The sequence below is a fragment of the Halichoerus grypus genome, chromosome 4 (genome assembly GCF_964656455.1).
Source record: "Halichoerus grypus chromosome 4, mHalGry1.hap1.1, whole genome shotgun sequence".
NCBI lineage: Eukaryota > Metazoa > Chordata > Mammalia > Carnivora > Phocidae > Halichoerus > Halichoerus grypus.
This window is the reverse complement of record NC_135715.1, coordinates 93990614-94016691: the sequence shown is the minus strand read 5'-3', so window position 1 is coordinate 94016691 and position 26078 is coordinate 93990614. Positions and strand designations below refer to the sequence as shown.

The 26078-nt window shown below is 51.9% G+C and overlaps 1 protein-coding gene across 1 annotated transcript in view; it reads right to left on the bottom strand.

Annotated features, from left to right (window-relative positions):
- SCTR (secretin receptor) overlaps window positions 1-26078 on the bottom strand; it is a 76053-nt gene that overhangs the window by 23779 nt on the left and 26196 nt on the right. The window contains exons 3-4 of the mRNA XM_036079621.2: window positions 11203-11310; window positions 4801-4904 (exon numbers count right to left, since the gene is read on the bottom strand). Coding sequence (XP_035935514.2) covers window positions 4801-4904; window positions 11203-11310 — 212 coding nt within the window. The remainder of the gene's footprint in view (window positions 1-4800; window positions 4905-11202; window positions 11311-26078) is intronic.

Sequence of the window (26078 nt, the reverse complement as noted above, 5' to 3'; positions counted from 1 at the left end):
CGATCCCAGCCAGGATCATGACCTGAGCCGAAGTTAGACGCTTAACTACTGAGCCACCCAGGCACCCCCAGAATACAAATTTTATATGTACAGTGTGATTCCTGCTATCTGTTAAAAAAAAGTATTAGGTTGAATTACATGAAATTGCCCTCTTTTGTAGGTCAAATGATTGAGTACCGGCCATTTCATGTGGTTCAATCTCATACATGCATAGACCATAAGGCTGTAAAAAGATGTGATAGAGGTTAATAATGGTTAACTTTGGAAGATAAGTTTGTGGACAGAGTTGTTATTTTTATTTTATTTTTTTCTACACTTTTCATTTCTCTCCAGGGGGTAAGTACTATTTTATAACCAGAAGGAAAAGGTAATTAATTAAAAAAAAAAAAAAACAGGCACAAGAATAGTATTGGGGAAACCTTGCTGACAGCTCTTCATATGAAATGACCTTGAGGTTCAAATGTCCCAAGCTCCATGGCGTTACGAAGTGTACTGCAGGGAAAGAATGCAGGCTTCAGAGCCGAGACAAGGTTTCCAAACCCAGGACTGTTACTCACCAGCTATGTGACCTTGGGCAAATTACTTAACTTCTCTGAGCCTCAGATTCCTCATCTGCAAAATGGGGGATAATATCTACCTTGCAGGCTTGTCGGAAGAGCAAATGAAGTATCAGTTAGAGTATCTAGACAATGCCTGACACTTACAAGACACTCAGAGCATGTTAATTTTTCCCCACCTCTACCCCTCACCCCCATCATCCACCCTTCAACACGAGTCATGGGTCCAAGATCATGGTATGAAGTATGAGTTATAAAGAAGCTATATTGCATTCTCAGTTACAATAACGGAGTGCTGTGGGACACCAGACAACACTGGAACGTTTGGAGTGTTTCGTCCAGTTCTGGGCATGCTATTTTAAGAGGCACATTAATAAACTGGAACATTTCCAGAGAAGGGAAGAGTGCATGAAAAAACTGGGTACATTGCACCCCGAGGAAACAAACAAATAAACTTGGGAAAAAAAGTATTAGGACGATTGACAGGTAGAAGCATTAGCTCCAGGGGGAGGAAGCTACCAAAAAGATATCTGACTCAGTGACCAAAACTTTTCTGAGAGCAAGAGGCAACCTTTGATGGGCTGGCTGCCATGTGACATTGAGCTTCCCCACTGGTGTGACTATGATCCCAGAAGCCAGGAGCCACCTCTCAGGAACGTAGATGAGAGCCAAAAGGGCAGTAGGTTGCCCTAGATTCATGGTGCCTTGACTTTGGGACATCAAAGAGCAGTCAAATGTCAAGAAATTAGTGGATCGATGATGTGTTGGCCTATAATCTTGCCATGGGCAGGATGAGCCCCAGACCTGAGGGCATGAGCCTCGCTCCTAGGACCACCTGGCTAGTAGCTCTCAGTTCAGAAGCAGATTTGGGCCAGTCTGTGACAGCATGAGAAGGCATGGGGTGACAGTATGGGGCGTTCAGGCTGAATGTTCTGCATTGGCCTGAGGCTGGGCGGGTTGTCTGCCAGGGAAGCCTCAAGACACCAGCTAACTCTACTTGTCCCTGCGTTATGTGTGTAAATTCTGATCCAGAAAGAGTCCTGCTCCCAGGAGGCCTGATGTGACCTCAGTGCACCTGCCCTCCATATCTGCAACGGGCGCCACCTCCCAGGGGGCTTGGGGTCCAGAAGCCTCACTGCTGTCTGTCCTGGATCAAGTTGCCTGTCTCTCCGCCATGTTTCCTGACTAGACCACCTTCCTTCTGCATCCTCTAGATCAGGGGTCAGCAGACTTTTTCTGTAAAGGGACAGGTAATAAGTGTTTTAGACTTTGGGTGCCCATTTGGGCTCTTGCCATCACTCAGCTCTGCTCGTAGTGCAAATCGCCGTAGCTATGGCTCAATAAAACTTTATTTGCACAAGCAGGTGGTGGGCTGTGTTTGGCTCAAGGGCCACAGTGTGCCAACCTCAGCTCTAGGTAAGCAAACCCCATGTTATTTACCCAAACATCAGCCTGGTCCTTTCTGCTAACCTGAGTCCACTGTGGGCTTTTGTTAGTGACTAGAGGGGCACATGCCAAGTAAGGAAATCGAAAAAAAGACAGCCAACAAATGCTGATTTCCATCATCATTTGATTAGAAGAAAAAAGACATTTCAACAATAAGAGACAGGATGATTCAAATCTCTGAGTACAAGACAAAGCTTGTGGACCAGCGTCTAGGCACCAGTAAATCACATGGCCTGGAAACCTTTCTGATCTTAGGGATTTAATTTTTTTTTTTTTTTTTTTTTTAATGTGAGTTGAAGCCAAGGTAGGTCTCCTTTCCGCTACTTTTGGCCAATTAATATTCTGAGTTAAGTCCAAACTTTGCATTTACCTTTGTTAAATTTCAGCTCCTTGTTTCGGGATTTTACAGTTTCAACCCTGGAGGAATATCATGGTTAAGGTCCTGGGCTCTGTTCTTCCCCAACTGATGAGTTTAAGCCAACAGTGTCTCCGATGTGGTTTCAATAGACATAACTCACAAAACCAAAAGCTCTGTGGGGTCCGCAATAATTCTTAAGGGTGTAAAAGGGTCCCAAGGTCAAAAGGTTTGAGAACCACTGGCCTAGGCCAATCCTGTATCCCAGCCCTCTGCCAGGGATGGTCCAGGGGTAGGCAGGCTCTAGTCACTTTGGGCCAGTGAGATGTGAGGACAAGCTTGCTGGGGTTTGGGTGAAGAAGCTTTCTTGCTCTTGGGAAGGAGCCATAGGAAGTCTGGCTGTCCCTCCTCCTGGACAAGCAGGCATGGGGAAGCATGTGGCTGTCATCACCAAGGCAGTCATCCAAATCGAGAAGTGGCAGCCTCGAGAAGAAGCCACCAGGATAGCAGGAGGAGAAATGGAAAGAACCCGGTCCTTTGGCAGCTTCTTAGTGCTGCTTTATGAAAGAGTTCTGAAACCTGTTCTCTGCATCCCCAGTTACATGAGCCACATCTGTTTATTAGGCAAGTTGGAAATTTCTGTTTCTTGCAGCCCAGAGCATCCTTTCGAACCTCTGTGCTGCCATCCATCATAAGAATGTTCTCTCTTAATTTTATGGATTTTGCCAATGTGATCACATAAACTTCCTGTCCTCAGAGAAGTCAATGATAGAAATGGTCACCTGCAGGGGTCAGAGCCCATCCACTCTTCCAAAACCATCTGTACCCACTGATCAATCCTTGCCGGGTCTCGTTATTAAAGTACCCTGCTCTGGTCAGACCTGAAGACCTCCTGTGTGTCCCCCAACTGGATGACAAGCCCCAGGAGGGAAGAAACTCGAGTCTCCAGCTTGGTCCCCCGATCAGTCTCCCTCACGCAGAGCAGGACTGACTGGCTAGATAGAGGAGTCCTAGAAAAAATTCAGAAGTGGGTATGGTCTGTCTCCCAACCTCATCCTTTCTCCCTTCACTCTGCTGCTTCCCCCCCATGCTGCTCTCACATGCCCCCACCCCATCCTCCAAGGGACCAGCAAGCCTGTCCATCCAGATTCCCACTGGGGAGTTTAGCCCATGGGGCTGCAAAAGAGCATCTCCCAGGGGGACACGCACCATACCAGGGAGGCAGCAAAAGCTAGAGGAAGGACTCAGGATCTTTTTGGAACTAACTTGGTTTGACTCTTGCCTCCACTAGTTTCTGAGCGTGTTCCTTCACTCCTCTGAGCCTCACTTTCCTCATCTGCAAAATGGAGAAAATAACGATCTTACAACGGATCCTTTTGAGGGTTTGGCGTCATTGTGTATCCATGGTAGGTGTTCAGTACAACAACAAACATTCACTGGGCACCTGGTAAGTGCCAGGCATTGTGCTGGGGCCTGGGGGCCTGAAAATGTATAAGATTCTGATTTGTCCCTGCAATATCCCTACACCTCGACCCACGCTGGCTCACAGTAGGTGCTTGATAAATGTTTAAGTGAATTCATGCCTTTGAAGAGCTTGCATTTTAGTGAGAGAGATGGATGCCCATGGCACATGATGACGATTTCGTTTAACGTAGTGGGTAATACTTTGGAGGCCAACGCAGCATATTAAGGGAGTCCTTCCTGGGAGTGGGGGGGCGGGAAGAAAGGGCTTTCAGGAGTTGCTGGGCTGGAATGGAGTCTTGAAGGATGTGTATGAATCAGGCAGGAAAAGTAAGGATGGAAGGGCTCTCTGAAACTAATGGCCCCTCAGGGGATGCCTCTGGAGGCACCTGGAGAAGCTCAGTCCACTGCTCAGCGTCCTCTCTCAAATCAGGCCTGCCCTGCAGCCACCAGCCCGCTCCTTCCCCTCAGAGCCCGAGATGCCCTGAGAGCAAACATTTATTGAGCACTTCCCATGGCTGGGCACCCTTCTCAGCACTTCCCTGGATTACCTCGTTTGGTTCTCTTGGCAAGTCTGTGAGGTCAGAACCATGATCAGCCCCATTTCCCTGATGGAAAAACTGAGGCACAGAGAAGTTAAGTCTTCCCAACCCCCGCCAAGGTCACAGTCAGGGTTCAGACTCACCAGCCTGGCTCCGGGCATTTAGCCAGCACGTTGCTTCTCCTTTGCTTTCATGACTAAATCACCCCCAGTGTCGTGGCGGCCCAGGGCAGTTCTCACTGTGCCCGGGTCTTCATGCACACCATCTCCAGGCTGACAGCAGGGCAGTGAGGCAGGCCCAGCGAACCCCGGATGATGAGCGGGGTGGGGTGGGTGACAGGAGCAGCTCCTGGTCCCCTGATCTTGCCCCGGGGCTGGCTCCACTCTGTCTTCTCACCCTGCAGGCCCCCAGCCAGGGAAAGAGGGGCAGACAGGCTTACCCGCTTCTCATTGGACGAGTCGTTCACGTTAACCCCACAGGCCAGGTCAGGCCTGGGGAAGGTTTCCGACCAGCCGTCCTGTGTGCAGTTTCGAAACATGGAACCTGTGGGGGCCAAGCATCCTGCAGGTGAGCAGTGGGGACAAGGCACAGATGGCCTGGGGTCCCGGGTACCCTCAGCCACACCTTAGGGGTGGCCTGGTGTTTCCCCATTGCTGGGCCCCAGCTGCCTTTCTTTGAACCACAGGGTTAGCTCTCAATTGGCCCAGCTGATCCTTGAAGAATATGTAAGGGTCAGTAAGAAGGAGCGGGAAAGGGGCGCCTGGGTGGCTCAGTCGGTTAAGCATCTGCCTTTGGCTCAGGTCGTGATCCCAGGGTCCTGGGAACGAGTCCCACATCCCACTCCCTGCTCATTGGGAAGTCTGCTTCTCCCTCTCCCTCTGTGATCTCTCTCACTTTTGCTCTCTTTCAAATAAATAAAAATCTTAAAAAAAAAAAGGGCAAAGATGCAGATGTGTGTGCACAGGTGAGAGAGAGACAGATCCGTGGACCCCCGAGGCCTCAATCTACAAACAGGCCGGCTCTGAACAAATACCCTGTTCAGCCTCCAAGCACTACCTGCCCTCCCCCGGAGTCCCACGACCTCGCCCACCCCCACATCCCTCTGTGGCAGGCACAGGGCTCCACAGACGGGGTTGACACACACCACAGTCCCCTATGGTCACAGCAGCTCTTCCCCACTGCACTCCCAACCCTGCAGAGCTTCTGGTCACCGCTCCCCAGCCCAGCTGGCTGCCCCCAGGCCCAGCTCCACTCCAGGGGTCTCTCAGGCCCCGGGGCACCACGGCTTCACCCCAGGCATGTCCACTCCCACCCTACCCCTCAACTTCCCTTCCCGGGCTCCAGTCTCAGCATCAAGCCCCCTCAGTGCTCCAGCGGGGACCCCCCTGCCCATCCTCCACACCCACTGGCTGAGGGGCCACTTCTGGTTTTTTGTGGGTTTTCCCAAAACAGGGGGTGCTACTTGACCCCCTGGGTGTTCACAGGAGATAAATATAAACCTTCGCAATGGCAGCACACCAGTGCTCTTGCAAGGGATTACAGTGTCCCATGTCATACAAGGGGCCAAATGTCGTGCTCAAGGACAGTGGTCCCAAGCAATTCTGATTATACACCCCCAACCAAAAAAACCCCATTGATCTCACTCTCTAAGGATTGTGTATTTGCTCAATTATAAAATCCCGTGCTCTACTATAATAATACCTGGTGATTACTATGTGCCAGACACTGTCCTAAGCCTGTGACAGGTAGCGACTCCTTTAACCCTAACAAGACTATGAACTAAGCAGTTACCTTTGTAGTAAAACATATTATAACATGTAAATACTGCATCCATTTCACAGTTGGGGAAACTGAGGCACACCGTGGTTAAATAATCTGCATAAGATCACAGCACAGGAAATGGAGGAAATGGGATTTGAACCCCGGGTCTCAGACCCTCACTCTCAACCACACACTATGTACAGATCCCCTTTCTTTCTCCTGCTTTCTCCTCTTACTACGTACTGATCCCAGGTCCCGCTGCCATTTAATGGGTGGGTTCCCCGAGAACCTGGCACGGTTGGCAAGGACCCGGCCATTCCCATAGTGAAATGTCCCACACCGAGGAAGTTCTATTTCAAATCTCACTTCCTGCCCTGCTCCCCAGCACCTGAAAACCTCCAGCAGAGCAGGGGCACTGAGGTAGACCGTCCAGGGGGCCGCCCCTCCCAGAAAGGAAGGAGTTCTCAGTCCTCCGGCCACACCTCCGCATTTCTCTGCATTGTAAATCACAGGATAGCTGCCATCCTCCGATCCTCCTGCACAGCTCACCGCCCTTCTCCCCGCACAAGGCCAAGGCCAAGTCCTGTGCCCTTCACACAGTGGTGGCTGGCTTCCCCGCCTCCCCTAGCAGCTGATGAGCTCCGGAGGGCTCCCGGGGCCAACCCAGGGCCCTTGCTCATCCGTTTGCTGGCTGGCGGGCCAGAACAGCAACTGAGTGGAGAAGAGCCTGCTCTAAATTCTTTTATAAGGGAACAGGGAAGTTTGCCCACACGGAGCTTTTGGAGCAGAAGTCCGAAAACTGGGGAAGGGGAGCTGCCAGCCACCGAGAAGGAAGTCTTGGGAAGCGACCAAGAGGAGTCGCCCTCCATGGACTGACGGCCCAGCTGCATCCTCTACTCCAGAGGAGGGCCAAGCACTGGTCCCAGGATCTGGCTGCTGCCCGTGTGGCGGGGGTGGGGGGGGGGGTGGGGGGCTGGTCTCAGCCCTGGAGACAGGAGCTCTGACACCCACTCTGTTCTAATTTGTACCCTCCCCAGGGGCCTTAGCCACCCCAGTTGGGCCTTGTATGCTCCTCTCTGACAGGCCTCCAGTCTGGACCACTGGTTCACAGGGTTCAGGGTCAGATGGGTTCCACTGAACTTGAGAACTGTGGCTGGCATTTCTAGAACCAGCCACCATGCTCATCTCCAGATTTTGATCTAATCCTCCCAGCGCTCAGTGAGGGAGATACTGCTGGCTTATTTTCCAGACAAGAAAACCAAGGCCCAGGATTGGGTAACAGGGCCCAGCCAGGATGTGACTCTTCACTGTGCCTCCCTCCCTGCAGTCCCGGGGGCAGCTTCTACCACCAGGAGACCTCGGCCTTCCGCATCCAGGAATGCCCGGCCCCTGAAGGCTCCTGAGACCTGGAGCACAGGTTTCCAGCTAGCCAGATCTGAGTGTGAACCCCAGCCCTGCCTCTTGGTCATCTGGGTGTGAGCTTAGGTACCTCACTTTTCTGTGCCCAGTGACAATAAAACCACCCACCTGCAGGACCGAGCGGGGAACACGATAGCACCAGGAAGTGCCCAGGCTGGTGCTCGCTGGGCCGGGAGTGTGACTCCCTCCTCTTTTCAGCCTTTCCAAAATGGACCAGCGGTGGTGGGGCTTGGGGAGGCATGGAATTTAGGAGGGGGTGCAAGATTTCTATAGTTAAATCAAGGGAGCTAGGTTGTCAGACAGGAAAACATGGTGGTCCAATTTCGGCTTGGTTGGATGGGAAGTTGGATTAAGAAAACACAAACTCCCTGGAGCCCAGAACCGGTTATCAGCCAGCGTGTCCCTAGAGGCTGGGCTGGGCTGCCTGTTTTGGGGCCTTCTCCTCACTGACCCAGTGGGATTCCCCAGACAGATGCTGCATGTGATCCAGGCCAGGCGCCCGGTGTGACTAAAAAGACGGTGCCCTTTGCTGACCGGGCTCTTGGCAGAGCTGCTGAGAAGACAAGGGTTGGGCTCTCTCTGGAGTCCCTTCAACCCCACCCACTTCCCCTGGGGTTAATTCCTAATAGGACAGGGGCCCGTCCTTACCCACGTTCAGGTCAATGTACACCTCAAGGGCCCCTGAAGGTACAGGCAGTATTTTTGTGCATATACGTATGTGCAGTTTGGGGAAGAGCCAATCCAAAGCTTTTATCCAATTCTCAAAAGGCTCCAGGAACCTAATCAGGTTATAAGGAACGTCTACTAAGTTAAGGCTCAGGGAAAGGCCAAGGCCTGACCCTGCCGCGGAAGTGTATTTTCTAACAAGGAACTCTGGAAGACCAGTGCCCCATTAAGAATCAAAGGAATGCATCCTGGAGGGAACATTCTAGACCTTGGCACACACAGAAAAATATCTGGGGGCAGATTCTGGCCTGCAGTTTCTCCAGTCACATGGACAACCATCCTGTCTGGGCCCCTGTAGTGGGGTCCCTGGGAAATAATTTATTATTATTATTTTCTTCTCTCAAAAGGAAGGGTCAGTCCAAAACACCAGACTATCCTCACTGGGCGCTCCTCCCTGGGTTGGGTTGGGGAGCCCTGGAATCCTGTGGGAAACCACTGAGGGGAGCTTTCCTTCCTGAGAGGAGTCCAGGGGGCTGCGATCTATGGGGAGGGAAGATGGTGGTAGGAAGATGGTTCTTGGTGGCTAACTGAGGCCGGACTGGTCCTGACCCGTGCTCCTGGACTGGCTGGTGCCCTGGGCTTGGGGATGGGTATGAACAGAGTGGCCCTGGGGTCACTGGGTGGGGGGGTAGTGACACTGCCCCCCAGCAAGGGCAGAGCCCTGGGGTGGGGGGGGCAGGGCCTCCCTGTGGACTGGTAGACGGGTGGCTCCTGCAGCCCCACAGCGACACCATGTGGCAGCACGAAGAAACTGCAGCAGAGGTACACGTACCACCCCAACTTCCTCCCCCACAGTGGCAGACCTAGAAATGCACTCCCGGCTGAACTCCGGGGGGTCTTGAGCAATTAAAGGGTTGGGGATCCTCAGAAAGGAGTCCGTGGGCTACTAGTTAATGAGGCAGGCCGGCGTTCTAGCAGTTGATTGGGAAGGATTTGGCCAGGAGCACGGCTCTGCTTGGCCCCTCCGCAGAAAGGTAGGAGGGACGTTGATAGGAGAGGTAGAGGCACTGCGGCTCTGGGCGGGTTGTGAAGGGAAGGCTGGGAAAGGAGGAGAGCTTCAAGTCCCTCCAACTGGAGAACTCGGTCAGCGAGGGAGGGGCACTGGATGGGGAGTCCAGGATCTGGTCCTGGCCTTGCACCTGACCAGCATGTTGCTGTAGGTCAACCATGTGTGGATTAATCTCATGTGTCGGGAGCTCCATGGACCCCAGACATAGACGTGGAAGGGTCACGCTGGGAGAAAAAGACTGTTGGTAAGTTTGCTGGCATGTGTTTGCAGGTGTGTGGGGGGGTAGGAAAGAAGGGAGAAGAGAGGAAGAGAAAGGACAAAGGAAGATATTTAAAATTCATTTCCAAGCACAGCCTGGTCCTGTTTGTTCTCCCCATTTTCCAGATGAGAAAATCAAGGCTGAGAATGAGTAACTTGGGCTCTCAGGCCTGGGAGACTGACACTTGGCTGGACCACACTTTCCCTCGTCCCTTGCAGGTCGGTGTCGCCACATGACTGAGTTCTGGCAGAGGCAATGTGGGCAGAAGCGGGATCATATTCAGGCCTGGTGCTAATCAGGAGCGCCCGGTTTGCACGTTAGGTGGGCAGGCATTATACATACGTATGAAGGCTTTGAGATTTGGGACATTGTCTGTTTTGGCAGCTGGCGTTATCCAAGCAGTAAGTGGAGAAGGGGGACTCCGACCTATCTCCCCGGTCCCCTGCAGTTCCTGTCTGCTGGGCATCCAAGAGGCTTGGCGGGATTGTGAGCTACCGCAGTGTGCTCCCCAGATCTGGGTGTGTGTGTGTGTGTGTGTGTGAGTGTGCACATGTGTACTAGAGAATTATGGAGTGAGGAATTTACACTCCTCTCCCACACTGCATGGTCTTGTTTTCCTTGCTGGTCAACCTTTCCTTACCCGGCTTTGGGATGCTGGTGGGTTTTAGTGTAAAGTCACCTTTTCTGGTTTGTTCTTGTGAAGGGCCTCACTGGTCAGCGTTTCCTGCCCCACATAGATGAGGGGAGGGGTTAGCAGGGCCAGGTCAGGCTTTTGACTTTAAATGACCTCATGGAGGACAGGGGCCAAAGGCCATGAAACCACCTTGCCTCCACCCAGCATCACCCCCCACCACAAAGCTGTAGTCCCACCTTGACCATTGCATTGAAGGACAGGGCGCTGGTTTTGAAGTCGGAGAAATCTGAGTTTGAATCTTAGATTCTCCATCTTCTAGCCGTGAACCTTAGGTAAAGTGCTAAACCCCTCTTAACTCCCTGTTGTTTTTTTTTTTCTTTTTCCTGGGTCAAGTGGAGGAGACAAGTTCTGTGATTGGCAGGGGAATTGTGATGGTTCAACTGGGCCTGTGTATATAAAAATGCCTGGCAGGTGGTGGGGCTTTAGCCAATGTTAGTCCCTGAACATCCCCTGTCTGACACAGTCTCCCCCCTCCCTGCCTCAGATTAAGAAAATCCTTGTAAACTGCAGTTTTCCTCAGGCAAGAGATCACCCAGGAGGCGAGGGGCTTTCAGGGAGGGCACAGTTTATCAGCAGGGCCTGGCAGAATGGACACATAGAAAGTAAGTGTTCTGGAAAGCTAGGTTGTGCCACGTGGGACCCAGACCCAGGGGCTGGAACAAGGGTCTGGTTGCTAAGGGGGCAGAAACGTGGAAGGAAGTGGGGGAGCCCAACTGGGGATGTGGGACAGAGAGAAGCAAGCCCAGTCTCCTTTATCACTTCCTAGTACATTGCCTCCTGGCCCCCTTCCTTGGGACCCTGCGAATTGAGCCCACCTCACACCCCCAAGCAAGGCCTCCAGGCCCCAACAAGGACCACCTCCCACCAGTCCGTTCACCACTTGTCCCCAGAGGTTCTTTGGTCTCCAGGCCAGGGCCCCACCCAGAGGGCCACCCACTGCTTCGCAGCCGGGACCCGTGGGCTGAGTGGTTACCGTTTCTGCCAGTGAGCATCTGGAGGAATGGGGGGCACCCCACTTCCACAGTCCGTCCCAGCGCGGAGGAGGGCCAGCAGCTCATGTTGTCCCACAGCCCCTCGCAACCTGCCAAGACGAACACAACATTAGACAGGGAGAAAGCGTGGGCCAAGGGCCTCCCCCCAAACCGCCTGGCACCATCCCCAACACTCCGGCCTGCTGGGAGTTCCCGTGCGGTCCTGACTCTTCGAGATCAGGAACCAGTGGGGTCTAATGTGCCTTTTTATCTTTGGGGCCTTCGACTCTGCCGTCTACACAGTAAGTGCTCACGTTGAAGGCGTGAAGGAAGGAGAGAACACACATTATCTCATATAAGCCTCACCAGGGCAGGTCTGGATTTCTCTAGAGACAGAACACCCCTTGGCCTCAGCTTGCATTAGACTCAACAGCAGGGGGCCTCCAGCCTGGCTGCACAGTGTAACCATCTAGGGAGCTTTATTTATTTATTTTTTAATTTTTTAAAAGATTTTATTTATTTATTTATTTGTCAGAGAGAGAGAAAGCACAAGCAGGGGGAGCGGCAGAGGGAGAGGGAGAAGCAGGCTCCCCGCGGAGCAGGGAGCCCCATGCGGGGCTCGATCCCAGCACCCTGGCATCATGGCCTGAGCCGAAGGCAGACGCTCAATGGACTGAGCCACCCAGGCATCAGAACATACAGAACTGGGCCCTACACCCAGGGATCCTGATTTAATTGGTGTTGGGAGGGGCCCAGGAGTGATACTGTGTTAAAACAGGAGTCTGTTTCCCCACATGCGTTCCTCGGAAACGGGCTTTGGTCTGAGCACTGACTTCTGGATTCCACGTTAAGGTGCTGGCCTTCCAGTCCTCGGCCTGTGAGCTCTGGTTTAGTGCTAGTGGGAGTCCGTCACCCTGTGCTTTCACACACATGAGCTCATCTAACCCACAGCAGTGCTCCGAGGCATCCGGCCCTGTCCTTGTTTTATAAATGAAGTGATGAAGCAGAGAAGAGAAACAGGTTCCTGGAGTCACACAGCCCAGGAAATGCAGGGGCTGGAAAGGGGCTGTCCAGCCACACTGCTCCATGCCACCTCCCAGGCTTCACCCACCTGCCCTGTCTCCTCGGGGGCACCAACCCCAGCTTCCGAGAGCCTTCCTCATGGAGCCAGGCTAAGGGAGCTGGAGAGGGGCCAGGAGGTGGCGGGGAGGCAGGGTATGAAGCTGGGCCAGGAGGGAAAGAGGGAGGATGCAGAGAGCTGGGCTGAAGGCAGTTGGGGCTCTCCTCTCGCAGGGGGGTCGGCCCCCAGAGGGATGGGGGGAGAGAGGAAGTGGGAAGTCAGGATGCCCGGCTGGGGGCTCTGGAGGTAGAGCTGCCCCTGAGTGGCAGACAGACTGTGGCCCCAGGGCAAGGTTGCTGGTACGGAATGAGAGAGAGCTTGGACACAAAGGCAGGGCTTGGTCGGGGCTTGCCCAGGACGGTGGAAGCATCTTGGGACTGAGGACCAGGGTTTGTGTCACTCGAGGAATGTGGGAGATGAGCAACCCCTTGGATGTCCCTGAACCTTCACCCCAACTCTCACAGTGAGGCCTGAAAGAGGAGGGGCTGGAGCTGTCCGTCTGAGCTCTTCCCAGAGCACCCAGGCAGGGTTTACCATTGTCCAGGCAACTGGTCGTCCACATTCCAGCCGTGGACGCTGCCTGCCAGACGTGAGCAGGGTCCTTCAGAGCTTGCAGGCTCCCAGTGACTCTGGCCTCCCCAGATGGCCCTGGGATGGCGACATCAGGCTGGGAAGGCCCGTAACAGATGACCCACTGTGTCTGTCTACTTGAGATATTCCAGGATCTGGAGCCTGGAGGATGACGCTGACCCACGTCCTTTCTCCTTCTGCAGAAGTCTCCGTATGACAGCAGGGTGCCTCATTTACAAGGAGCCACATGTCTTGTATTAGAAGTGGTTGGGGCACTTCCCAGCTGTGGAAGAATTCAGGGGCCTCTTTCCTCCCTTTGGGAGAAATGAATTCAGGGCTGGGCCCGGCCAGCTCAGCCAGGGCCTGGGCCCAGGGCTCCTGCCCGTGAGGCCAGACAAGCCCTGTCCAGCGGCCAGACAGTTGGGAAGGGTACCAGGGCATCTGGCAGGCTTCCTGACCTGGGTCATGTCAGGTTGGGCCAACGGGGACACTGCCCCGGTGCTGGCAGAAGGCGGTGGAGGAGGGGCTGGTAGTAAGGGGGGAGCAGCTCCCCTCAAGGTGAGTGGGGTCCCCTGGCGGCCGGTTCACTGACACGCCCTTCATATCAGCCCTGCAGAAAGAAAAGCCTGGACACGCATCAGACACTGCGGAGTGTGCAGGGGTTGGGTAAGATCACTGCTCCACAGCAGAGGTGATGGAGATGCGTAACCCAGGCTCCGAGAGGCAAAGTGACACGTGCAGAGGGACAGAGCTGATACTGCTGGAGCTGGTATCCCACCCTCCAGGCTGACCCTTGGTAGCAGCCCACCTGATGCTCTGGCCTCCACGTGGCATTGCTCGTGTCTTGAGCACGGTATCGTGCTGTGGCAGGGCCACGCTCTCTTCCAGCCTCAGCACCGGGAACAGACCTAGTGCTCCCATCCCCAGTGGCATGTTCCTCTAGCCCCTACTGGTTGAATGCTTTTAATTTTAATAGTTACACGTTTTTTAAAAAAAGAGAATTTAATATGTATTAAGCAGTTATAGGACGAGCATATCACATCTGTGATTTTATAGCTATTATTGTTTGGAAGGAAGCTAAGTTAAAAACTGAAAGTCAGTTGAAGAAAAGGGAACCCTCGGGATGCCTGGGTGGCTTAATCGGTGGAGGATCTGACTCTTGATTTCCGGCTCAGGTCCTGATCTCAGGATCCAGAGCTCAAGCCCCGTGTTGGGCTCTGAGCTCAGCGCGGAGTCTACTTGAGATTCTCCCTCTCCCTCTGCCCCTCCCCCTGCTCATATTCTCTCTCTCTCTCTTTCTCCGAAAAAAAAAATTAATTTTTAAAAGTGGGGGGAGAACCTCGTACACTATTGGGGGAATGCAAACTGGCCATCATAGAAAACAGTACGAAGGCTCCTCAATAAATAAAAATAGAACTACGATATGATCCAGCAATCCCACTTCTGGGTATATACCCAAAGGAAATGAAATCAGGACCTCAGAGAGGGAGATCTCTGCTCTCGCATGTCCACTGCAGCATGGTTCGCAATAGCCAAGGTGTGGAAACAGCCTACGTGTCCATCGAACAGTGAATGGACAAGGAGGATTACAATGCAGTATTACTCAGCCTTAACAAAGAAAGAAATCCTGCCTCTTGTGACAACATGGATAAACCCGGAGGACAGTATGCTAAATGAGCTAAGCCAGACACAGAAAGATAAATGCCGTGTGATCTCACTCCCATGTGGAATGTGAAAGATTCAAACTTACCAAAGCAGAAAGTAGAATGGTCACTGGGGGCTGGGGTTGGGGGGAAACGGGGAGAGGTTGGCCAATGGGCACTGAGTTGCAGTTCTGAAGGGTGAATGAGTCTAAGATCTAATGTACAGCATGATGGAAAAAAAGAAGTCAATTGATTGAAAGAGAAAACATTCAGGCAAGCAGGACAGGTGTGCGCTGGGCTGGAGGGACTGTGGCCAGAGCAGCCAGGTGGTTCTGTGTGGCTCCTGGCTGCTTGCAGCGACCCCCTTTGCACTGTCCAGGGTGTGAGTGGAGGGCCTCAGACCCCACTTCCCACCAGGCTCCTGCTCTGAGTAGGGGGAAGGCCTGCACAGGTAAGGCAGGGATGGGAAGAAGGGAGGGCGTCCTGGCACCAGACTCCTTCTGGTGCTCTGGTGGGAAAGGGACAAAGCTCAGAACTCGGGTCACTGTGCGTTCCTGGTAGGTTTAGATCTTGACCCCAGAGCTCGCTGCCTGAGTTTGGGGTGAGGGGGTATCCAATGAAATAAGGGATGGAGGAACTTTGTAAATGGGGCTCCTGTTCACTGAGCCAGTAGGGAGGGCTCCCTGCCTCCGGAAAGCAGGGCTGAAATGCATACAGATTAGCTGCTTTGTGGACAAGCAGGGCCCAGGGCAGCGTGAGGGGCAGCTCTCCACCATCCTTGATGGGCATTGTCACCGCTGACTGCCTGGCTGGAGGGTGGGGAGGGAAAGCTGGGGATGGTTAAGTGGGGAGACAAGAGAGGACAATGTTGGCCCACAAATGCCATCTGGGGGAGCAGGGGGTGCCTGCCGAGTGCCCGTGGCCACAGAGGACAGCACGGGATCCTGAATTGAAGCGGTGTTGTGGTGGAGAGAGAGCGAACTTTGGACCCAAATCTAGCTTGGGCATGCCCCTTACCTCTACGGGCCTCAGTGTTCTCATCTATAAAATGGGCATAGTAACATCCCCCAGGATTTTGGTGAGGATTAAATGATTTGTGTGTTCAGGAGAATATTTTCTGATCTATTAATCTCCATCCCCGCCCCCCTTCTTTTGTCCTTCCTCCTCAGCCTACTGGTTCACATTCTCAGAGGTGGGCAGAAAAATTTAGAATCTTCCTGGCTTGGGTTTCCAAAGGCTGGGCAGTGGGGGGGACGGGGACAAGAATTCTAGTGTAAACAAAATGCTTGGGAGAAAACAGAAAAAGAAGCAAGACTTCCCTCAGTTTGGGGAGACAAGGAGGGCAAGCGATGAACAGGATATACAAGGTTCCAGCAAGAGGCATGAGTACCCTGCTGCCCAGCCAGTCCTGGATGGTGGGGTAGCCCAGGGAGAAATGGCTGTAGGGATCTTTCTAGACGAGCAGGACCACAGACAGCCTTGCAGAGCTCACGCCTCCAGCGAAGCACAGAAGTCCGTTGGCCACCACTCTGTGGAGCAAAGCTCAAGACCACATGGGCTCCCCCAGATACCACACTGCCATGTGAATCTCTGATAGCCTGGCCAAGTTGTGGGGAAGATCCAGAAAAAACCAAGGCTTAGGTTTCTCCATCCCAGGAGAGTGGAGTCAGAATTAAAGGTACAGAAAACTGAGAAAGTTCTATTTTTGCCCACTGGAGTTGATGGACAAAGATTGGTCTCCTTTACACTTGTGAAGCCCCCGGCACGGGGCCAGGCTCAATGACATCTGCTCCTTCTGTCCTATAGTCCTGCTGTCCTGCCCCACCCCCTGTCCCCATAGAGAGGTGGCCCCAGAGGCAGGTCTGCTGATGGGGACGGGGTTGGAATACAGGTAGAGGTGATCTGAGAGGGCAGGACCGGGCCTGGGGCATCTCTCCATCCCCACCCAGCCTGGTGCCTGGCATACAGCCAGCCCTCTGCTAATTGCCAGTCTGCCCTGCATCCATCCAGAGAAGAGCATCCATCTTCCAGTTCTTGATTTATTTATACATAAGCTCAGATGGCCTGGCGATAACCTGGGAGTATTTCCGGAGCCATGTGTCAGGCTGCAATGCAACGGGGCCAGGACCAAGCCAGGCCCCAGGGCCATGCTGGGTTGACCACTGGGTTCTCCGTCCCTCCAAGGCCCCTGCACACCCCCCGCTGCTCACTGGTCACCAGGGAACCCAAGTTCTCCCTCGCCCTGCCCTTCTGGTCCTCCCCTAGCTTCTGCTTCTGTCAGTGTTAATGCTCTCCTCCTACCTAGAGCTGCCATATCCATCTCCCAGGTGTCTCCTACCCCTACTCACCGCCATTCGCCTGTCTCCTTCCCGAGACCTCTCGGTGGTTCAGGGGCTCCTGCAGCTGCCTGTTCCCTGGCTTCATCCTGCCTCCCTTTGCCTTTCTCGGCTACCCCGGCCCCATCCCTAGGCCATCCAAGGGGCAACCCGGTGAGGGCTCTGCTGATGAGCTGATCTACAGCACTGAGGTCAAGAAAGGTGTTGCCTCCCGGTGCTGGCTGGACCACACATGGAAGCGGTCAGGAGGGAGTCAATGGAACTGAAGTCCCGGGTGGCAAAGACATTCCAAAGCACAGCACGGGGAGGAACAACTAAACAGTTGGGGGGGGGGCGGCGCAGAGTTCTTTTTAAACCACGAAGCCCAAGCAGTTCCACGGGATAAACTGTGTTGGGAGTAGCGAGCTCCCCACCACGAAAAGTATTCAAGCAGAGAGGGGCACGGAATTAGCAGACTGGAAAATACTTCAGATGTTGCACGGAGGCTGCAGGGGATAAGACGAAGGAGGCTTCGAGCCTGAGGCTGAAGTCTGCTTTCCTTGAGGCGGGCTCCTGAGCGCTCTATGCCGAGCCCTTCCCCCCCCCAGGGACTGGGCAAACTGTACCCTGCCTCACAGAATCCCCCTCATGCCCCCTGATAGCTCTTCCTCACCTGGCCTAAAGCTCTTCATTTCATGCCACCTCTCCCATTAATTAAAGATTAACTGGCATCAACAATCTGTCTTTTTTTTTCCTAATTTCTAATTTTTAAATCCCTTCTTGGGAGAGTGAGGATATCAGTCACTCACAGCTCAGTCTGGGTTGCAAACTACAAAATCCTTAGGATTTAGAGTCAAAAGATGTGGGCTGAGAGTCCTGTTTCAGCTCTGGGAAATCCTGAGTCTCTCGGAGCCTCTATTTTCCTCATCTGTGAAATGGGGTTAATAATGGTACTTATTATACAGGTTAAAAACTAAAAAAAAAAAAAGTCTGAAATGTCACAGAGACATTTTTTTTTTTTAAACGAGATTTTAATTATTTATTTGACAGAGAGAGGGAACACAAGCAGGGGGAGTGGCAGAGGGAGAAGCAGGCTTCCCACGGAGCAGGGAGCCCGATGTGGGGCTCGATCCCAGGACCCTGGGATCATGACCTGAGCCGAAGGCAGACACTTAACGACTGAGCCACCCAGGCGCCCCATATACAGACATAAGTTACTTGTTTCTGAAAAATGAGCCAAGATCCGTTGTGCCCAGGAAAAAAGAGGGGAGGTGAGCTGTGGGCAGGGTGGGCGTGTCGGGTGCTGGGGGAGGAGCCAGAGCGGAATCCAGACGAGGAGCTGGGAATGTTTGCTATAAAAAATCGCATGAAAAGCCAGCGTGTCTGAAATACTGGTACAGGCTACAACGTGAATGAACCTCGAAAACATGCTCAGTGGAAGAGGGCAGATGCAGAAAGTCACCTACTGTAGGATTCCGTTTAGAAATCCAGGGTCAGCATAGAGACAGCAAGCAGATTCCTGGTTGCCAGGGGCAGGGGAGGGGGGCAGTGAGGAGTGATTACTTACTGGGTATGGGGTTTTCTTTTGGGCCGAGGAAAATGTGTTGGAACTGGAGGGGTGCTGTCCGCACAGCGTTGTGAATGTCCTGAATGCCATGGAATTGTTCACTCTGCAATGGTTATTATGTGAATTTCATCTCATTCACCCCTTCCCCTGCCCCGCCCCACCCCTCCCACCAAAAGGAGTCAGCCTGTTCCCTCCTGCCCATGTTCTTCAGGCCCGGACAACCAGCTAGCAGAGACAAGAAGAAAAAGGGCATGGCATGTCCCCACTTTGAAGGCAAGGATACTAAGGCCCAGAGAGGATTACTGTCTTGTTCAAGGTCACACAGCCCCTAAGAGCCAGAGGAACGCACATGTCTTTGTAATTGCCGAACCCACACCTTTCCTGCCACCACACCAACTCTCTGGAATATTCTTCCCTATGGAGAGCCAAAGCCCTTCCACCAGCCAGCTCTGAGGGGGTACCAGCTTCTGTAAACAGAGCAATAAATAGCCCGTTAGAGCAGTCCACACAGCTAATAGGGTGACCCTGAAATGTTCCCACAAAATGCTGGGAAGGCCTTGGCCACCTAACCCGGAATAGCTGAAGAGTTAATTTTTTATTTGTGATAAGTGTGCTGGGCTTGGTGACAGCTCCATGAGTGGCATTTCCTGTGACTCGTCTGGCGATCAAACATTAACCTCCTCCCCTGGGAGGACTGAGCAGCTTAACCATTAACCTTGTGCCCCCAGCAGAGAGCCCCTCCTGCTTCAGGCGCCAGGACAGATCCTTGCTGGAGCTGGAGGTCCTGTGGGCCCATGGGGCTCGGTGGCCTGGGGACCTGGGCAGTCTCGAGAGCAGGGCCCGGGGCCAGCCTGCAGGCGGCCTAGCCCCAGCCCTCCGCCGGCCTGGTTCTGACGTGGATGACCACGCCAACGGTTCGCCCCCTTTGCTGTTTCTCCTCTCCCTCCGTCTCTGAGGGAGTTGTCCGCCCCCCTCAGCCACACATTCATTCCAAACTCTGAGATCGATATTCTGCTCTGCGTTCTCAACCTCTCAGCAGAGTGAGCCTGAAGACTTTTCTAGCAGGCCTGGTACTCGGACATCCTCTGCCTCGAGGGCTTTTAAACTAGGCTTTCAAAGCAACAGATCCCCTTTCCTAAATGAAAATTGCTGAAGGCCGACGTGCCAAACAGATCCAAGAGGCTGAGCCCTGTGTGGTGCGGGAAGGGGAAGGTGGGGAGAGGAGCCTGGCCACCTTCTCACTCACCTTCCCCAGGGCCTTGCCAAACATTCTTAAATACTGCAGATACAACACAGTGCTTTTCCCAGACGAGGAGAGTGAGGTCCGGAAGACAGGCTGTGCTCAGGGCCTTCCCCACATCTCCCCAAGGGAGTTAGAGGCACAACGAGGGCAGGAGTCCCTCATGAGCTTTCTCAGACCTGGATGCACAATTAGGACTACGTGGGAGCCTTAAGGAAAAAGGATGACAAGACCTGCTCCAGATCAGTCAACCCAGAACCTGATGTAGGCATGTTCACAGCCACCCCAAGCCCTGTGAAGGGGAGGTCAGCATCCGTCTGGTGCCTGGATAGTGGTTCATGGATAGAAGAACCTCCCAGGGAAGGGCTGAGCGTACAGGTAGACAGAGGGCCCAAGCAGAGCCTACCCATCCATGGCAGAGGCCAGCTAAACCAGAGCTGCGGGCGTTCAGGAAATTGTTCCTGGAAGAGCCTAAAAAGCAGAGTAGTTGGCAGAGTGAGGAAGAGGGAATGGTGTCGTAGCAGAGGGATCAGCATGTGCAAAGGCCTGGAGGCACCAAGAAATTGATATTGTCATGATACTGTAAGCAACGTGGTTGAGCCAAAGGGAAATGTTTGGGATGGAGGCATGGACAAGATCCAAGTAGGCACTGGACCTCATCCTGGAACCACTGAAGAACAGTGGGACATTTCAAACACATCAGATGCTAATTCTTTTTTTTTTTTTTTAAAGATTTTATTTATTTATTTGACAGAGAGAGACACAGTGAGAGAGGGAACACTAGCAGGGGGAGTGGGAGAGGGAGAAGCAGGCTTCCCGCCGAGCAGGGAGCCCGATGCAGGGCTTGATCCCAGGACCCTGGGATCATGACCTGAGCTGAAGGCAGACGCTTAACGACTAAGCCACCCAGATGCCCCCATCAGATGCTAATTCTTAAAATAAGCGTCCCTTACTTCTCAGGAGGAGCTGAAGTTCCCCCGTATCTCTCCCAGAGGCCTGGCATTCTAGGCCTTCTTTCTCGGGGCTGAATGAAAGGCCCATGCCCTGTCACTGGAATTTTAGGCATTCATGTGCGGGACATGCAGGCAGAGGCCAGCTGCCAACTCTGCAGCACCCAGGGCTGGCCTTGTCGGTACCTCGTTCTCTGCTGTTCCAGACACAGCATCTGGGGTAGCAGGAGGGCTCAGGAAATCAGCAGGCTCAGGCTCAATGGTGCCCCCCCAAGACCACAGCCTGCCTCCCCACGAGCAGCTTTCGTAGCCAGCAAAGAGGAAGGAAAGGCTCGGGCTATGGGAGAAAGTCATCCTGCCCTGTCTGTTGTGCAAAGGATGGGCGAATCGGTTAAAGCACGTTGCAATATCCTGCTGTCCAGCACTCCCCGATTTCCCCCTGCGTCTGGCTGCTCCTGACAATGCATGCTGGGGACCTCGAGGCTGGCGCCCGGGCACCTCTTCTTCCCTCTCACCCCCTCAACTTGTGCGGCCTCAATCCCTTTGTCACCTGTACAGAGGGCTTCCCCAGCCCTGACCCCTCCTCTGAAGTCTCAGCTCTGCATGGCTGGCACTCACCTCCTGATCTTTGTATCTCCTCCCCCCCGAATACCTGGCCTTCCTTGGCCCCATCTTCCTGTTGCTCAGGTGGAACACTTGAGGGGTCATCCTGGACCCGCCCTCTCACACCTTGCTCCTGAGTCAAGTCATCACCACGTCTTGTCTGGGTTACCATCTAGACCTGTCTCCCATGTGCCAACTCCTCTCCACCTCCACCTCCCCTCAGGAGAAGACCTTGCTCGTATCTCCTTGGTCTTTACCTTTTCTGCACACACCAACCTCATTTTCAAATTGCTAGCCCCCGAATCCCATTGTCTGAAGGCTTTCTCCAGCCACTGGAGCCCACTTTCCCCCCAAGTACAGCAGGCTGGGAGTGCAGGAGAATCAACGCTCCCTCCCCAGAAAGCAGCCCAGGTTCTGACTTGATGGGGAATTGGTGGGTAAATATCCCAGCTCCTCTGCCCCTCCGAGGCGTGTGTCCTGTGCTGGCTCCTAACGTGGCCCCAGAGGGCTACGAGCAATAAAACTGCCAGGTTGCCCCAGCATGGATGGCCGGTTAGCACCATTCGACAGCGGTCTGATTCCCTGCCCTGTGTGGAAAGCATTACACCCCTTCCTTACCCTGTTCTTCCCTGTCCCTCAGTATCCAGCAAGGTGGCAAAAGCTTGAACCGCTTGGAAAAAGATGGAAAACTGTCTTCAGTTGAGCAGTGGTTACTAAGTATCTGTTAAAGTTCTAGCTGTCCTGAACGCAAAAAAATAGAGAACTAAACAAAAAGAACACCAATGCTCACAGTGATAATGCCAAGTTTAAGGGCCTCCTTCCCTTCTCTGTCTCAGCTCCCCACACTCCTACTGGTGGTTCCTGGGATAGCTGCCAAATTAGCTACTTGCATTTGAATCCTCTTCCCAGCACCTGCTTCCGGGAGCCTTGCTAGTCCAGATGACCATTATCCACTGCCCAGACCACTAGCTTTTTTTTTTTTTTTTAACATTATGACACCACTTATGTAGTTTTTTTCTTTCTTTCTTTCTTTTTTTAAGTATCGACTATGTTTTTTTTCTTTTAAATTTAAATTCAATTAGCCAACATATAGTACATCATTAGTTTCAGATGTAGTGTTCAAGAATCCATCAGTTGTGTATAACGCCCAGTGCTCATCTCATCACGTGCCCTCCTTAATGCCTATCACCCAATTACCCCGTCCTCCCACCCACTTCCCCTCCAACAACCCTCAGTTTGCTTCCTATAGTTGAGAGTCTCTCATGGTTTTTCTCCTTCTCTGATGACTTCCCATTCAATTTTCCCTCCCTTCCCCTCCGATCCTCTGCACTTTCTTATGTTCCACATGTGAGTGAAACCATATGATAATTGTCCTTCTCAGATTGACTTATTTCATTCAGCATAATCCCCTCCAGTTCCATCCATGTTGATGCAAATGGTAGGTATTCATCCTTTCTGATGGCTGAGTAATATTCCATTGTATATATGTACCACCTCTTCTTTATCCATTCATCTGTCGATGGACATCTTGGCTCTTTCCACAGTTTGGCTATTGTGGACTCATTCAATGCAATCCCTATCAAAATACCATCAACATTCTTCACAGAGGTGGAACAAATAATCCTAAAATTTGTATGGAACCAGAAAAGACCCCGAATAGCCAGAGAAATGTTGAAAAAGAAAAGCAAAGCTGGTGGCATCACAATTCCGGACTTCAAGCTCTATTACAAAGCTGTCATCATCAAGACAGTATGGTACTGGCACAAAAACAGACACATAGATCAATGGAACAGAACAGACAACCCAGAAATGGACCCTCAACTCTATGATCCACTAATCTTTGACAAAGCAGGAAAAAATATCCAGTGGAAAAAGGACAGTCTCTTCAATAAATGGTGCTGAGAAAATTGGACAGCCACATGCAGAAGAATGAAACTGGACCACTTTCTTACGCCATACACAAAGATAAACTCAAAATGGATGAAAGACCTAAATGTGAGACAGGAATCCATCAAAATCCTAAAGGACAACAGAGGCAGCAACCTCTTTGACCTCGTCCACAGCAACTTCTCACTAGACACGTCTCCAAAGACAAGGGAAACGAAAGCAAAAATGAACTATTGGGACTTCATCAAGATAAAAAGCATTTGCACAGTAAAGGAAACAGTTGACAAAACCAAAAGACAACTGACAAAATGGGAGAAGATATTTGCAAATGACGTATCAGATAAAGGACTAGTATCCAAGATCTATAAAGAACTTATCAAACTCAACACCCAAAAAACAAATAATCCAGTCTAGAAATGGGCAAAAGACATGAACAGACGTTTCTCCATAAAAAACATCCAAATGGCCAACAGACACATGAAAAAATGCTTAACGTCACTTAGCATCAGGGAAATACAAATCAAAACCACAATGAGATACCACCGTACTAGTCAGAATGGCTAAAATTAACAAGTCAGGAAACAACAGATGTTGGCGAGGATGTGGAGAAAGGGGAAACCTCTTACACTGTTGATGGGAACACAAGCTGGTACAGCCACTCTGGAAAACAGTGTGAAGATTCCTTAAAAAGTTGAAAATAGAACTACCCTACAACCCCAATGCAGCAATTACACTACTAGGTATTTACCCCAAAGATACAAATGTAGTGATCTGAAGGGGCACCTGAACCCCAATGTTCATAGCAGACCACTAACTTTCCAGTGGGTGCCTCAGAACATCCTCCTGTCTTTCTCCAACCCACCTTCCATGCTGCAGCAAAGGTGATCTTTGCATAATGCAGAGGATCTTATTGCTCCCCTCTTAAGACTCTCTAGGGCTTTCCATTGCTCTAAAGATCAGGATGAAAATCCTCTACATGGCCAATGCGCTCGTGTGTGCCGTGGTTCTGCTGCCTCTCGAGCTCATTTTGTAATAAGCTCGCTCTCATCCCTAGGCTGTGTTCTGGCCACCTCGGCTTTCCTCCCATCACAAGTGTACTCCACTGTTCCCCCAGCCCCCCGACTGCTCTTTCTCCTTCTTTTTGCATAAGAAAGATTACTCATCCTTAGGTCTGGGCTCAAACATAGCTTCCCAGGGTCCCAGGAAAGCCCTCCCAGGGTTGCAGACCAGGTCAGGGTCCCTCGCTGCATAATTACACAGAGCCGCACACCACACTCAACTCATCTCATTCCCATTTTACAATAATTTGTGATTATTTGATTAACCTCTCCCTCATCAACCAGTCATAACAGCTGTAGCAGAGACTCCATCTTGCTCACTGACAGAGCGTGATTTTGTTCAAGGCGCCACACACACAGCTAAAAAATCTCAATCTCCAGCCTCAGCTGCAGCCAGAGGTGGCCATGCAGTCCAGTTCTGGCCAGCGAAGAATGAGCAGAAGTCACCTGGAGAGCTTCAGGACTTCCCAGTGTATCTCACCCTTTCTTCTGGTGACTCTCCTTTTCCTGCCAGAAACAGGTACTCTCACCTCCTGCCTGGAGGTATGGCAGCCTTTTTATGACCATGAGGCAAACAGCACACACTAAGCAGAAAGACAGAAGGAATCTGGGATCTGATGACACCCTGGAACTTTGCACCAGTTCTGGACTTTCTGTAATGTGCAAAAAAAAGTCAACTCCTATTTGGTGAAGCTAGCCTACCACGCTTCTGCTACATGTGGAAAATACATCCCTCAGTGATTAGAGAGGAGTCTGTGGTCCTTTTTTCTCACCATTGTATTCTCTGCTCTCACCATTCCCACCTCATAACAGTAAGTGTTATATTTTGTGAATGAATGCTTGTAATTTCACACCAACTCCATAAAAAACATTTGGAACTGAGGCCCAGAGTCATTAAGTAACTTGTTCAAGGTCACACAGTCTATCTAATTTATTTACTTATTTTTATTTTATTTTTGAGACAGAGAAAGTGAGGTGGGGGAGGGGAGGTGCAGAGGGAGAGGGAGAGAGAGAATGTTAAACAGATTCCCTGCTGAGCATGGAGCCGATACGGGGCTCAATGCGGGGCTTGATCTCACAACCCTGAGATCATGACCTGAGCCAAAATCAAGAGTTGGATGTTTAACCGACTGAGCCACCCAGGCACCCCCAGTCTGTCTAATCTAAAAGCCTAGGCTCCTCTCCTCCACTCCCCTCCTCTTCCTCTTTCCTTGTAAACAGTAAGGTAAAATTCACATAACAGAGATGGAGGCTGCCTTCCCTTTTAGCTCACAGCACATTCCACCATCATTGCCACCAGTAGTCAGGTGCCATGTGAAGGTGAAGTGGGAAAGACAGAGAGGAGGAGGAGGCTGAGGTGGAGGAGATGAGAGGAGGGAAAAAGCATTGTACAGCAGGCAGAGCCACTGGGGCACGGCCGAGTTCTAGGGAGTGTCTGTGCCACCTGCTGCTAGACAGGGGGAGGAGTCCCTGACCCAGCCATGGTGCACAGTGAGAAACTGGATAACCAACAGACCAAAAATTTCAAGAACAAAGGCCATGACTTGGAGGGAAGACTTTCGCAAAAGGGTATATGTGGCCTTTATGTCAGCAAACTGCATAACCTAGATGAAATGGGTAAGTTCCTAGAAACACACAACCTACTGAGACAAGCATGAACAGATAGAAAATCTGAGCCGACCTCTAATTAATAAAGAGATTGAGTCAATAAAAAATTTCCATTTCCCAATAAAGAAAAGTCCAGATGGCTTTGCTGATGAATTCTGCCAAACATTTAGAGAAAAATTGACACCGATCCTCCTCAAACACTTCCAAAAGAGGGAAAAAGGGGAATAACTTCAAAATCATTCTATGAGGCCCTTGTTATCTTGCTACCAAAGCCAGATAAAGACATTACAAGAAAACTACAGACCAATATCCTTGAT